Below are 14,809 nucleotides of genomic sequence, written 5' to 3'. Positions count from 1 at the left end.
CCAAGTTCGTAGGTCCTTAACTACAAAGTTGGGAAAGTAAAAAGGAAATAAAGACATCAAGTAAATAAAGAAAAAACTGACATAAATAAAATTAAAAGCAAGTACTAATACAAAGAGCCAGTCATTAGAAATGTCTAAAAAGTCTGATTAAGCCATAATGTCCCAAAGTAAAAAGAGAGTATAGGGAATATTGTCTGCCATGGAGGCAGGGGGAGGGTGGGAAAGGGGGGATATACCAGGGATATTGGTGGTGGGGAATGTGCACTGGTGGAGGGATGGGTGTTTAATCATTGTGTGACTGTAACCCAAACACGAAAGCTTGTAACTATCTCACAGTGATTCAATAAAAATTTTTTAAAATTTAATAAATAAATAAATAAAAAGTTTGATTAAGACTCAAAGATAAAGAAAGCATGCAAATAATAATTAGTAATGAAAAGGACATAAGTATTAAACAACTTTAAATGTAATAAAACTGCCTAAACCAAATATTATGAATCAACAAAAACTTTATTAAGTTATATTACAGAAATCCATTAAAAAAATTTAATCTATCAAAAACAAATTCTTCCCCAAATTGTTTAGATTCAATGCAAACCAATCAAAATTCAACATGTTTCTTTTGGTGGGACTTCATAAGTTTATCCTAAATTTATTTGGAAAAGCAAACGTCCAAAATTAACCAATATACTCTTGAAAAAGAAAAACAAGATAAAGGGGATTACCATATATAAAGTCTTACTGTGAACTATTAAATTAAGATAGTGTGGCATTAAAATAAGGTGCATATGTGGTATGGTAGCACTGAATCCCTAACCCCTGTAATAATCATTTCCAGTTTTGCAAACCAATGTTACCTCAATAAAAATAAAAAGGGTTAGGGGCAGGAGAGATAGTATAGTGGGTGATGTGCTTGCCTTGCACAAAGCTGACCCATGTTGATCTGGGCTCGATCCTCGGCATCCCATATGGTCCCTTGAGCACTGCCAGGAGTGATCCCTGAGTGGAGAGTCCTGAGCATAGGTGAGTGTGGCCCAAATACCCTCCACTTCAAAAAACAAATTCATTAATAGTAGCATACTAACACTTATAGTAGCACTGTATACAGTAGGGAAAAACTGAAAGCAACCTAAGAGTCCAAGATCAAGGGAGTGGTTACATAAATTTTACTATGGCCATACAATGAAATACACCATGGGGGGGTAAAAAAAAACTGCAAGTATTCACATTAATATGGATGAATTGCAGAAAGCATCAAGAAAAAAGCTATGAAAGAATTCATACAGTATGGTTCTGTTTACTTCAAGTTCATAAGCAGGCAATACTAACAAGATACTAAACTGTTTCAGAACACAAACTTAGGGTTATAAAAATAAACAAGGATATGAGTAGCAAAAAAAATGTCAGGAAAGAAGCGAGTTGTGACTGAGGTAGATAGGAGGGATTAAAAGGGGTCACACAGGGAGCTCAAAACAGAATAAGTAGTATGTGTTCTTTTTCTTCATTTTTGTATTATATATTTCTTAAATCATGTAGTCTTCTATGTAAGATATTTATCAATTAAAAATTGGGGTCAGAGATATAGCACAAGGGATAAGCCACTTGTCTGCATACAACCAACCCTGGTTCGAATCCCTAATACCACATATGGTTCCCTGAGCACCGCCAGGAACAACCTGAACACAGAGCCTGGAATAAGCCCTGAGAACCACAGGGTGTGCCCCCCCCCAGAAAAAAAAAACTTAAATACTAAGTCAATTTTAAGCATGCTTAGTGTAAGTTTGTGAAATGTAAGAAAGAAGTAGTTCAAACAATCTACTCTCAAGGATGGAGCAGGGAAAAATCTATGATGCTAAGACACCTGCTAATTGAAGAAAAATTGAAGAAAAAGTTCTTAGCTGTAAAAGAAAAAGACAGTGGGCAATAAAATTCTATGCCCCAAGTTCCAAGAACAGGCTTCTAACAACAATTTAAACAAACATGAATCAATTTATAAATTATATGAACACCAACCCAATGTTACAAACTGTCAGGAATTACCCTGAGACAGAACCCAGCTCTCCAAGTTTTGTTTGTCCAACATAGTTGTTCAGTTTGTTTTGTTTAAACTGAACACCCTTAGGAAAGAAGGTAATAGTCCAATCCCATTTTTTTCTTACCCTCCTCTCTCCTTCCTCAACATAGAACACAAATGTTATGTGGCCACCACTCAAGGTTCTTGGGTATGTTCTGCATCCTAACAAGTTACCTGTAGTTGTACTGTTTTTGATTTGGGACCACAGCTGGCAGTTGGGCATGAGGAGCTAATGAGGTCACTCCCTAAAGTAACTTTATCAAGTACCAAGTTTATCTTCAAGGTCATAGAAAACAATGTTTTCTTTTATTGAAAAAACAGGCCTCCTCTAAGATACTCATGACCACAGACCATTCCCAGTGACAGTGGGCCCACTGGTTCATACTCAATCCACAGTTCCCGAGGCCACGAGGGCCACACCTGATGGTGTTAGAGAGCATGCTATGACAGGCTTCACACACACACAAGGCATGTGCTCCACCCCTTCAAGCTATCTCCCTAGCTCTGCACAATGTGATTCTTAAAAGTCCCCTTTGGGGTCTACAACATGGCTCCACAGTAGAGTGCCTGCCTTGAATACATGAATCCCTTAATTAGATTCCCCATACCACACCCAAAAAAAATTTAAGTCAGTTCTACTTCTCTCTCCTCTTTCTTCCCAACCTCCTTTAACCAGCATATTATGATATTATGATATATCATTAGTCACATAATTGCAAATGGCTGTCAAGCCTGAGAAAACCAGGACTACAGGCCACAATCACTGTTGAGGAGAACTTTAGGTAACTAGTAGTCAATATCTCACAGCACAATCTAGTACTGTTTCTTTCTAGAATTGAATTCTCATTTTCTAAAATAAGAATTTTTCAATTAGATAAACTCTAAATCTCTTTTGTAGGTATACAACTCTATGCACATTGATAAAAACTCATCCAAAAATTCTCCCTGCTTTGGATGGGGTACGAGCATAGATTCTTAAACTGTGAGCTACGACCCCATGTGAGTTTGTGTAACTTTTTAAATTTTTGTTTCAAAATGAACTTTTTAATGATTCATTACCAGTAAATGCTTGATTTGTATACTTGTATATAGTGGGGTTCAAATGAATATTTCTTGGGCCAAACTGAGTGGCAAATAAAAAAAGTTTAAGAAGACTTGCAGCATAAGAGGGCCAGACATTGAACTGGGGAAACAGTTGGACTAGGTCATTGAAAGTGAAGTGGGAACGTCAATCCAAGAAGGGCCTACCACCAAAGAGAGTAAAAAAGCTGAAAACATGAAAATAGAAAAAAACAAATATTCCAGTTTTACTTATTGAGGCCCTATTTACCGTCTACTCAGTGTGATAAAACCGGACTACAGAGATGTTACTGCCGTCATGTGCTCTGTGATGAGAATCATCTTAGACATCATCTCTGCTCAAATAATTTATCAACTTTTCCTCTCTTTTCTTTCTTTCTTTCCTTTTTTTTTTTTTTTGGTTTTGGTTTTTGGGCCACATCTATGGTGCTCCAGGGTTACTCCTGGCTGTGCACTCAGGAATTACAATTGGCGGGTTTGGGGGAAACCGTATGGGGTACTGGGGATTGAACTCAGGTCAGCCCATGCAAGACAAATGCCATACCCGCTGTACTATTGCTCTGGCCCCAATTTTTCTTTTTAAATACGGCCAACTCTCTATAATGAAGTTTTTGTTCTCGGTTTACACACTTAATTTGGGTATCACTGTGCTGTCTAAAGATAACCTTACTTGCTCCTTAAAGGAGAAGTCAACTAGGACGAGTGGTAACAACAGAAGAGGAGAAACTCTTCAGGCTAACGAGCAGTCCTCAAATAGCCAATTCTAAGGACAGGGGTGTCCTTTCCAATGCAGGAAAGGGGTGTCCATAACCTAGATGGCGTTCTTTAAAAACAAAAACAAAAAATAGTTAAGACCAGGTTAAAAACGGCTTTGCAAATAAGGGTAAGGGCATGAACTTTATCCTGTAAATAATAAAAAGCCATAAAAGTTTTTTTTTTAAAACAGGGAGAATGTTTTGATCAAATCTGTTTTTGAAAAATTAACTCTGATGGCAGAGTATATACAGTATTTACAAAATACAGGATGAAATTCTTACGTAGGTTAATTTTTACTACAAAATATTACATGAAATTAGCACTTTCACTCATTGATGCCATAAAATAAATTTTTCATAAATATCCACATATTCTTGAATTCACCGTAGGGTATCCCTTACAAATTCCTTAGGGGTGTAAGTAATCACAACTTTAAAATCTCTTTTTATTCAAGATTTCACATACTTGAATATACATTTCTCAAATAAAATTAACGGTTTAAATATGGTCCTTAGGGCCACAGAATTTTAAAATATTTGCCTAACCATTTAGAAAGTACTTAGTATTTAGGTATAGAAAAATATCTCACATACTAACTTATACTTTTCAAAACCTCAAATTTACCTAGTCTATCACATACAAAATTATCTGGTTGAAAGCTAAAAACTATATTGAACATAGTCAGATTAAGTACAATAGATATGTAGATGGTTGGCTTATAGTTAGGGCTTCTTCTTTTTTCAAACTTTCTTTTAGTTTCAGTGATTCCTGACAAACATACTACAAACAGTGCCTCTTTCCATCCCACCAAGGTAGAACAGTCAACCCAAACTAGATTTAAATTTTAAATGTCTTAAAGCATCTGTTTAAAGAAACAGATGTCTTAAAGCATCTGTTTAAAGATAAGGACACACAGGGAGAAAGTATTTACATCATATACTGTAAACCTAAATCCATTTCTGAAAATCAAATGTCCTACACACATATGCCATTATTTTCCACACCGCACCTAAGATCCCAAAAGTTAAAAATTAAGTTACTCTCACACAGTTGAAACTTACATGCTTGTGAGTTTTAAAACTGTTTTTCAAAGTCAGTAAGTAAAGTGTTTAAATTATTATGAAAATGAAAGGGTAATAAATGATTATGTCACCAATTCAAAAATAAATCTGCCAATAACTTTTTAAACAAAATTTCTCTCTATCCAAAAAAGCACAAATTATCTCCTCATCTTTCCATTTATCATATCTTGGAAAACAATGGTATGATAAGTATGAACATTCACATTTAAGTAAAACCTCAAGCACTAGAAAATTGTGATGCTTTATGTATACCTTACAAAAACTGAAGACTAAAGTCTTTGTAAGAAAATGGTAGAAGTGGAAAGACTTTTTTTAGAATTGGAAAGTAAGAGAATTCAGTTACTGGGATCCCCTGGTTAGACAGGGAAAGGTTCATTGATTTCTAAGATTACACAGTAAGCCAAGCAAGACTTTACCCTTGGTCGTCTGCCTATGAATCCTGCTATTTCCCTTCATATATCAGGATTGGTCCAAAATCTATTTGTCTTACTTCACTTTTAGAAACAAAGTGATTTTACAGTTGCCTTACACGAAGTGTAACACTGAAAATTAGAAAATCTTAAATTACTATTTTCTAATAATGCAAAAATTAAACAATAAATTCAGTCTGAACAATGAGTGAATATTAAGTCCTTGAACTATTAAACATATATGTGTGACGCCCTCAAGAATCATATGCATAATGGAATATTAAGGGTTTATAATATTAAGCAAATATAATCTTTTAAATAGATCTCTAGTAAAAATAGGAAATAAAGCTAATTTGTATAACAACATTACATATAAAGTTTCAAAAAGTATGCTATAATGGAAAATGCACCAGACTAGAATTAAGAAGACCAAGAATCTTTAGTTTACAAGAAAATAGTATTGACTATACCAACATATTACAATTAAAATGCATTAATATGTAATTCTGTTAAATTCAGAAAAAAAAGTTTGAAAGTGTGATAAATTCTGATTTTAAACACACACACACACACACACACACACACTTCCCTGGTGTTGAAAAGGCAATCTATTTGGATACAGTTAATCATCAAATACTAGTCTATGCAAATAATTGATAATACCTTAGAGTGATTTCTGTTGCAGTTTTTCTCCTGATACACATTTTTCTAAGCATTGTCATTGCTTAGAAACATCTACCAGTAAAATTAGGAAATAAAAGATCTAACATGTTTGAAGTTTTTTTCTCAGCAATTAGGCTAATAGCAACACTCTCTACAAGGCAACCTTTCAAGATATTTTTCAGGAAGCAAAGTGCTGTCTCATTGAAACACTTCATTAGTGTTAAACACATTAAAATTAACATTAATAGTAGTTTGCATATTATTTTCAAGGAAGAAATAGAAAATCAGATACACAAGAACAAGAAATGTTCCAACTAGACCGGGTCCCAGTGTAAAACATTTCACTAACAAAAAGGTCGGAAAGCAATAGTTTGAGAACTCTGAGGATAAAAATCCACATTCATCCTCTAGAAAATAGCAGAAAATAGCACTAAAAAATAAGTCTAGATTCATAGCCCAGTACTGTGGCTAAGTAGATGTGTCAAATGGATTATCTCCATGAAACATTAATTTGCTCATCTCTAAATTAAGGTGTCATCTACCTTATGGTATTCTTTCAAGAATTTAAGACAAAAACTGCAGTGTTATGCCTTTAGTAAATGCTCAGTGAAGAGTAGTTAAACTTGTTGGATTTCTTAGTGATGTAGAACAGGTAACATCTCCCTAGGCTATATATATATATGTATATATATATATATACATATATATATATATATAGATTAGGAGAAAAGGGAAAAAAAAACCACCGTGCTCTGCTCTGATGCTTTCAATTCCTTTTTTAAAAACAAAACATGTAAACCTATAGGGGGGAAAAAAACCATAGAAATGCTTTGGCATCTATCTACTCAGACAGTACTAAGTTTAAAGGTTAAATTGTTACAACATTCGAATTATGTAACAAACACACACTCACACACACACCAAGAATTAGTAAAAGATTGTATTAGTCTATACAAAGTGGGGGCGGGGGATCTTAAAAATTATTTTCTCCAATTTTTTTCGGTAAATTAACAAATCTAGGCTCCCTAATCGGATGATCTTTCCATTTTCATTAGATGATCTCAGATTCCCACCTCTCAATTATCGTGAATAATGACCAAGCTGATTAAAGTTCAATTCTCAAGACTCTACTATCTTTGACACCACCATTATAACAGGAACACAGTACCTAATATTCCCAGATAAAAGGCATCAAATAGATACAAAGTATGCCTAAGTGGGATAGTCCATCTATTACATCGTAAATAATTCACCTCTTTCTTCTGAGAACGCATCTACTGCAAAAAGTCTTTTAGAAGTGCAATACGATAGTCTATTTCAATTCAAAGATAAAACGGTACCTACTTGTTTAGGGAGGGGAAAAAAAAAACCTTCCTGTGTTGGAGAGCTTTCTTTCTCAAACACTTTTCCTCGGCCCTGGGAAGTTACCACGCTTTCCAAACACTCTTACTCAGCTCGGGGACTGCAGTCAATCGACCGCTGCCCCGTCCTGCCCAAATCCTCCTTTCGGACACCTACCTGTTCTCTGGAAATGCAAGGCAACGAGGGTCTCCGGAACATCTTGCAACTGCCATAGGAGCTGGCCGAAGTTTCTCCGAACGACACGCAGCTGGACCTCCTCCGGGGTCGGATCACAGGCACTTTGTCATCCGCGGTACTGGACAACCGTGGATGCGGAGGGGCTGCCCTGATTTGAAAGAAGTGATCCAACCCCAGGGCGAGCAGGCAGCCGGCGGCCCCGACCAGGCAGGAGAGCAGCGGCCGGAGGACCGGAGGCAGCGAGCCGAGGCCGGTGAAGGAGACCCACCAGACGCAGCTGCCGAAGAGCAGCACCAGGATGCTGTGCTGGAGCCTCAGCGGGTGCGCGAGCGTCAGCAAGCCCACGCAGCTCAGCACCAAGAACAACCTGCCCGCCACCGCCGGGGGCGTGTGCGGGGCCCCGGGCCCGGCCCACCACGGCCACACCAACAAGTCCCCTAGGTAGCAGCAGGCGGGCAGCGCCAGGAGCCACCAGGAGCCGCCGCCACTGCGGCCCGGCCCGCGGCCCCGCTGGGTCCAAGTCAGGAAGCAGGTGAGGAAGAAGAAGGCACAGGCGATGCTGAAAAGGGGGCTGAGGCTGAGCGAGCACACGCTCAGCAGGGTCCGCAGCCCCGCGGCCCCCGCCGCCCAGCTCTCGGGCCCCGCGCCCACCAGGAGGGCCAGGACAAAGGCGGCCAGGACGCCCAGCGCCAGGCGCGCCCGGGAGCCCGGGGAGCCGCGCCGTGGCTGCTGCGGGGAGGCCGGCGGCGGCAGCAGCAGCTCCACGTTGCAGAAGCGGCAGAGGTGGAAGAAGAAGCCGCGTGGAGGGTCCTGCCGCAGGGGGCTCACGCTGCTCTTCACGTAGCCGTTTCTCAGACTCTCGGGCTGCGAGCCGGCCCCGTCCGGCGGCTGCAGGGACCGCATGGCTTTGCCGTCTCGCTCGTCCCTCCTCATGGCCCGGACCGCGGGGTGGTGGCCCCCCGGGGACTCCCGCACGTCCCGCTCGGACTTCGGCCCGGCTGCTCGCGATCCCTCACCCGCCCACTCCCTAAGGCCCCGCGTTCGAGGCGCCCCCCGGGGCTCCGGCGCGCGTCAGGGCTGCGCCCGCCGCCGCGGCCCGGGATCCCCGCCGCGCGGGCGGAGGAGCGGCGGGGTCCGCGACATGCCGGCGGAGCGGAGGGGCGGAAGGCGCTCGGGCTCGGGACCGCTGCGCTCTCCCTCGCCCTCCTCTGCCTTCGAGCACCTCTCAGGACTGGAGCGGCGCTGTCGCCTCTCGGCTCCAGCGGGCTGCAACGGAGTTACCTCACGGCCCCAGCCTGGTCCGTTGGGCGCGCGGGCGGGCGGGCTGGCGGGCGCTCCTCCCCCGCGGCTGCCCCGGCCGGGCGCGCTCCCCGCGCGCGCGCGCCCGCGCCCGCGCCCGCGCCCTGTCCGGGCTCAGCCGTGCGTCCGCCAGGCCAGGGACTTAGAATCCCGGGCTGGAAAGGCGTGAGCGCCCGCCCCCACACCCGCCCGGGCTGGGAGAGACCGACTTCGGATGGAAGAAAGCAAAGCCATCGTCCTGCCACCCCAGGCGCGCACGCTGCCTTTGGGGGTAAGTTGCAGTCACCCGGACCCAGGCTTTGGCCTGATGGCCCCTGCAGTCTGGAGGAGCTGAGGAGTTTGTGGTACCCAAGGGGAGTGCCCAGTAGGGAAAGCAAGTTGAGAGCTGAGAGTTGGCAGGTCTTGCCTTGACCTCATCAGGGTGGGCCCTTGAACTAACTTTCTCCTTCTCCCTCTCCCTCTTCCTCTCTTCCTCTCTTCCTCTCTTTCTTCCTCTTTCTCTCTCTCTCTCACTCTTTGTCTCTCTGTCTCTGTCTCTCAGTGTCTCTGTCTGTCTGTCTGTCTGTCTGTCTGTCTGTCTGTCTCTCTCTCTCTCTCTCTCTCTCTCTCTCTCTCTCTCTCTCTCTCTCTCTCTCTCTCTCAGTGGCTGGTGAGGACCAAACACCACCTGGCCTTAGGGAGGAACCCCTGGTCACTCTTAGGACAACCCTTAGGGCAATATGGATTCTCCTGGGGCCATGGAGCAAGCCCAGATCTCTGCAGTGGCTTTCAGGAGTGTGCCCTCTGGAAGCATCCAAGTAATTACAGAGCTCCTCTTCCTCCAGAACTTCACTGGCAAGGAGCCAACATCTCATCCTCTACACCTCACCCTAGCCCTTCATCCCTGCCCACATCTCCTATCTCCCTCCAACCAGCATGGAAAACCCTGTCTTCAGAGTGCTTTCCACGTTGAAGGCTTTCCTGTTTATACCAAGAGCAAGGCAGCAAAAAGAAGAGGATTAATTTTTTTCCCAAGACTATTCCCCAGTTTGGATGGGCTGGTCAAGAAAGAAGCCAAATAAGATGCTCTCTGTGAATAACCCATGGAACTGGCAACATGTAGGAAACGCTGACTTGAAAGCAGGAAGAACTTTGCTGTACTGAAGGGACTGCTCTGGAATCTAACCAATCATAACTGCCTTAGAGAGTGAACTGTGTTTCCCCGCACCAAACTCTCCCTTCAACCTCATGACAGGCCAGCATTTCTCAGAGAGCTAATTCCACATTTTTCCAGGGAGATGAGAAACCTTACTGTGTGGTAAATCCCACAAACAGGCCTATTTTTCACCAATTAATCTCTACCCACAGCCATGACCTAAAACAGACCATTTTCTTATATGGTTATAGTTCACATACATAGCAGAAAAATACTGAGAACTTAGCACAAGAATTTGAACAAGACTAAAAAAATATATTCAGGACTCCCTTTTCTTTTCTGATTCCTGGATAAAGAAAGAAAATATTTCACAGTGTCCAAATGTATTACATAAATACTTGCCCCAAGATAAAAACCATTCGGGTCTTTTTACCTCCATAATCAATGAATTTTTTTATTCTCATCTTAACAGAAATCAACAAATAAATTTAGTAAATGTGCACAGAAATCTTCACAAGATTAAAAAGTAGAGAGATTTTAAACTATAGAAGAACATGACAGCACTAACACAGCATTACTAAATTCCCATTACAAAACTTTATGCAAAATAAGTTGATTTTAAAATTAAAACATTCAATGTGAAGTACTAAAAAACAAACCAAACAAATAAAAACTCTGGGCTGTCATCTGAGGTAGGATGGATATGGTAATGAAAACAGTAGTGAAGGATAATTCAATTTTGTATGTACTAGTCCTGGCACAGTCGGCTACACTTTAGCATTAAGCAAGTCACATAAATTTTACTTGCATGGGCTTCTCACTTAAAAAAATTAAGTGATTTAATTTAGATGACTTTAAAAGTCCTTCCAATCTAAAAATCTTGATTCAATTATTTCTTTATGCCAAAAGTATATAGGTGTCCTTGGGATCCATGTTACAGATTGCCAAGAAAAACCTTTGAATTATTTATATCACGAAATTAAAGCAAATTTTCAATGTTGATAAGATTTGTCTGAAAGGAACTTATCTGGAAAATAAAATTCAAAACCCTCTTTGTACTTCCTAGATCTCCTGTAACCTTCTTTCAACTGTCGTCCTCAGGCCTTATAAGATTAAAGCCCAGCTTTCAGTAATTTGTAACCTAGATTGCACCCTTTGGAACACCAACACCAGTACCTGAAAGGTTTCTAAAATAAAATGTAAGGACGTGACTAGAGGCCATCAGTTTACTTAACTAAAAATATGCACCAAAAGAATGAGCTAGCTATGTTTATAGCAACTCCCTTCTCTGTTTACAATCTTTGTCAAAGATTATTAGTAGGCCTCATTTCTTAGAGTTCATTTTATTAATTCTTTTTCCCCTTCCCTTGTTGTTATTGCATTCACCAACGGGTTGCATATATACTTGGTTGTGGTACTTGCCGGGGGTCACACATTTTAACTGTGGTGCTCACACACTAGATTGCAGTGCGTCAGAGAGCCCACACTTTGTTGTGGTGCCAAAGATCACAAATGGCAATGCTGCCAGGATCACATCCAGCATGTAGGGCAGTGCTGTGGCTGGAATTGGAAGCGTAATGCCTGCAAAGCAGGCACTCTACTACTGCGCTATCCTGGGGCCCGTATTTATTTACTCCTCCACAACAGTTAAACAACCAGAATTATCTTAGGTCTTGTCTTTCTGTTCAAAAATATAATATCAGGCAAGAGAGATGGCACAGCAGGCAAGGCTTTTGCCTTGCACATGCTCAACCTGTTTAATTTTCAGCACTACATATGGACTCCCAAACACCACTAGGAATGATCCCTGTGCACAAAGCCAGGAGTAAGTCCTGAGCGTAGTCAAGCATGCCACCCCCTCCCCCCCCGCCACCAAAAATAAAGGGCCAGAGATACAGTTTAGTGGTAAAGTGCATACCACATATTCACATGTATAAAATCATTGGGGTGAGGGGAATATATATACAGAGCTATAGCACATCAGATAGGGTGTTTGCCTTGCACACAACCGACCCGGGTTCCATCCCTCCGTCCCTCTCAGAGAGTCCAGCAAGCTACCGAGAGTATCCCGCCCGAGGGGCAGAGCCTGGCAAGCTACCTATGGCATATTCAATATGCCAAAAACAGTAACAACAAGTCTCACAATAGAGACATTACTGGTGCTCACTAGAGCAAATCAATGAACAACGGGATGACAGTGCTATAATGTTACTGTGAAAAAGATCTAAAGTCACAACATACCTTTGAGATTTCTCATCATTCTCAAACTTAACTTCATTTTCCTTAATTGCTTTCCTCATATATTGATCCAAGATCTTTTCACTAGGATCATTCTCCAATTTTGATGATCTCTTAGCATGGGATCCTGGTACTTACCTCCCAGCTCTCCAGTCATTATAGTGCAATGCAATCTAGTCTAAAATGAAGTTCTTGCAAAAGGAGATGGGGGAGGGGTGAAAGAGAGAGAGAGAGAGAGAGAGAGAGAGAGAGAGAGAAAGAGAGAGAGAGAGAGAGAGAGAGAGAGAGAGAGAGAGAGAGAGAGAGAGAGAGAGACAGAAGAAAACGTACCTGATATAGAGGCAGGCTGGGGGTGGTGATCAGGTGAAGTTGCAGGAAGGAAACGAGGGTTGGTAGTGGTGAAGGGATGGGTGTTAGAACATTGCATGACTGAAGTGCAATCATGAACAACTGTGTATCTCACAGTGATTCGATAGATAAATAACATATAATTGGGTGCTTGCCCTCTGGTTGCAAAGACAATTTTCCTATGTGCCTTCAATTAATTGTGAAACTAAAACTCTACCAGATCTTTCCAGTCTCAGGGCCAAAAGCTCTCCTCCTAAAGACTAAGCCAGTGGCTAGGCCCCTAGCTAGGCCCCCATAGACAGAGCTTCTAGAGGTTTGTCCGCCTGTCAAATCATGCATGCACTCTTTGAAATTATCCATTGCTGGATTCAGGCCAACTGCCCAACTTTTTTATCTGGGATCTCTTGGGGCTCATCACTGCTGAGCTAGAAATTTCCCCTTCTGTGATACAGAATTGCCAATTCTGTAATTGCCCCTTGTTCTCTTCTTGAACCTTCATCCTCAGAGAAACCAGAATAACAAATTGGCCTCATGTTAGGTCTCAGTTCCTCCTCCCCAACTGCCCAATTTTCTGGTGTGACATCCTGTCCCTGTCTTGTGTTTTCAACCGTCTTTAAGAAAGGTAAGATTATTTCCTAACTAAAATCCAGATGGAAGGAATATCATTTCTAGAATAGTATGCTCAGCTAGATCTTCACTGCTAAACTACTGGTGACTACTAGAGCATTAGAGAATTATTAGAGTTCTTATGGACCATTAGAAGTATTAGACTACTAGAACTATTAGACTATTAGAGCACTATTAGAGTTCTTATGGACTATATGGAGGTAAAGAGGTATGCAAGAGATTGGATGTGGGAGAGTTTTGGATAAAGTGGATACAAAAGGTTGGATGAGATAAAGGTTAGGTGAGGAGATGTAAGAGGATGGATGAGGGATAATGCTCTATTCAGTCATTATCACTATGCCATGATCAGATGACTCCTCCAGATGACTTACAGAACAGCCTCTGAAGATTTCCTAAGAGTGGTTGAAAAGTAGGGAATAATGACTAACAGATACTTAACAACTTTGTATTACTGTTCCCATCCTCCATTGTCAATTCCCAGCCATGGTTTTCAAATGTTTTTCAAAAGAAATGTTATGCAAATAAAAACAGACTGCTCTAATTGTAAGTGGGGTGTTCAGACCCAGAAGCTGACAACTAGGTCTCTGAGTTCACCTCCTATTCTGACCCGAAGCCCCCCTCATTGGAACACTTGGGACAGAAGAAATATAGGAGGGAAGAATGGAAGATAGGGAGGAGGGTGGAAAGTGGAGAGGGTGGAAGAGAGGAATATAGGGTAAAAGAATGGAAGTGAAGAGCGAGGAAGATTTTAAACCTCTGAAATAGACCATTGAAAAATGACTTTGAATTGGATTTGGGAAAATGCTAAGAACTGAGGGGTTTTCTCCTAAAATGTAATTTTTCAGAATTTAGTAATAAAACAGCTCTAGTTTCTCAGGGATGATGATATAAAGCAATTTCAGAAATATTAAATATAAATGAAATTTTTTAAATGCCCAGCAAATTAACCAGTATTATTCCAAATTCCTAAAAACCAGATCCATTCCTTAATATACAGGAAACCAGCAAAAGCTTTTAGAATTAACAATTTCAAACCTACATTTGAAAAACAAAGATTGACTTTCTTCCTATAGAAAGCACCACTGTGTTCTCTCTCTCTCTCTCTCTCTCTCTCTCTCTCTCTCTCTCTGTCTCTCTCTCTCTCTCTCTCTGTGTGTGTGTGTGTGTGTGTGTGTGTGTGGTGTGTTCAGTTTGAATTTTCCTCCTTTCCTTCTCTATTCTGATCTTGTTGTTGCTCTGACTGGGGGTAACGCACATCCTTGATGTGGTGCCCACACATTTTAGCCATCTGCCACATCTTGCGGTCCTTATGTTCATGGCTGTAGTACTTGCAGGAGTTGCAGTGCTCTCCAGAGATCACTCCCCCTTTGTACTGCAGTACTTGCACAAACCTGGTCTCAGGGCAGCCATTACATCTCCTGCAGTGCTGAGAATCTCTAACAGCAAAGTTGCCAGGAATGCATTCAGTACATGCAGCAGTACTGTGAACCCTGCTCATAGCCTCCCACTTGCAAGACAGGCATATTAGCCCCTGAGTCATCTCCAGGCCCCAGGAGGA

At 41.7% G+C, this 14,809-nt stretch overlaps 1 protein-coding gene across 2 annotated transcripts in view; it reads right to left on the bottom strand.

Annotated features, from left to right (window-relative positions):
• Positions 1 to 8,686, bottom strand: part of PDE3B (phosphodiesterase 3B) — a 131,316-nt gene extending 122,630 nt beyond the window's left edge. For both annotated transcript variants that reach the window (XM_004613578.2, XM_055143402.1), the window contains exon 1: positions 7,584 to 8,686. In XM_004613578.2, coding sequence (XP_004613635.2) covers positions 7,584 to 8,537 — 954 coding nt within the window. In that variant the 5' untranslated portion in view covers positions 8,538 to 8,686. The remainder of the gene's footprint in view (positions 1 to 7,583) is intronic.
• Positions 8,687 to 14,809: the final 6,123 nt, after the last annotated feature.

The sequence above is a fragment of the Sorex araneus genome, chromosome 6, assembly GCF_027595985.1.
Source record: "Sorex araneus isolate mSorAra2 chromosome 6, mSorAra2.pri, whole genome shotgun sequence".
Taxonomy (NCBI): domain Eukaryota; kingdom Metazoa; phylum Chordata; class Mammalia; order Eulipotyphla; family Soricidae; genus Sorex; species Sorex araneus.
This window is presented reverse-complemented; position numbering and strand designations above follow the sequence as displayed.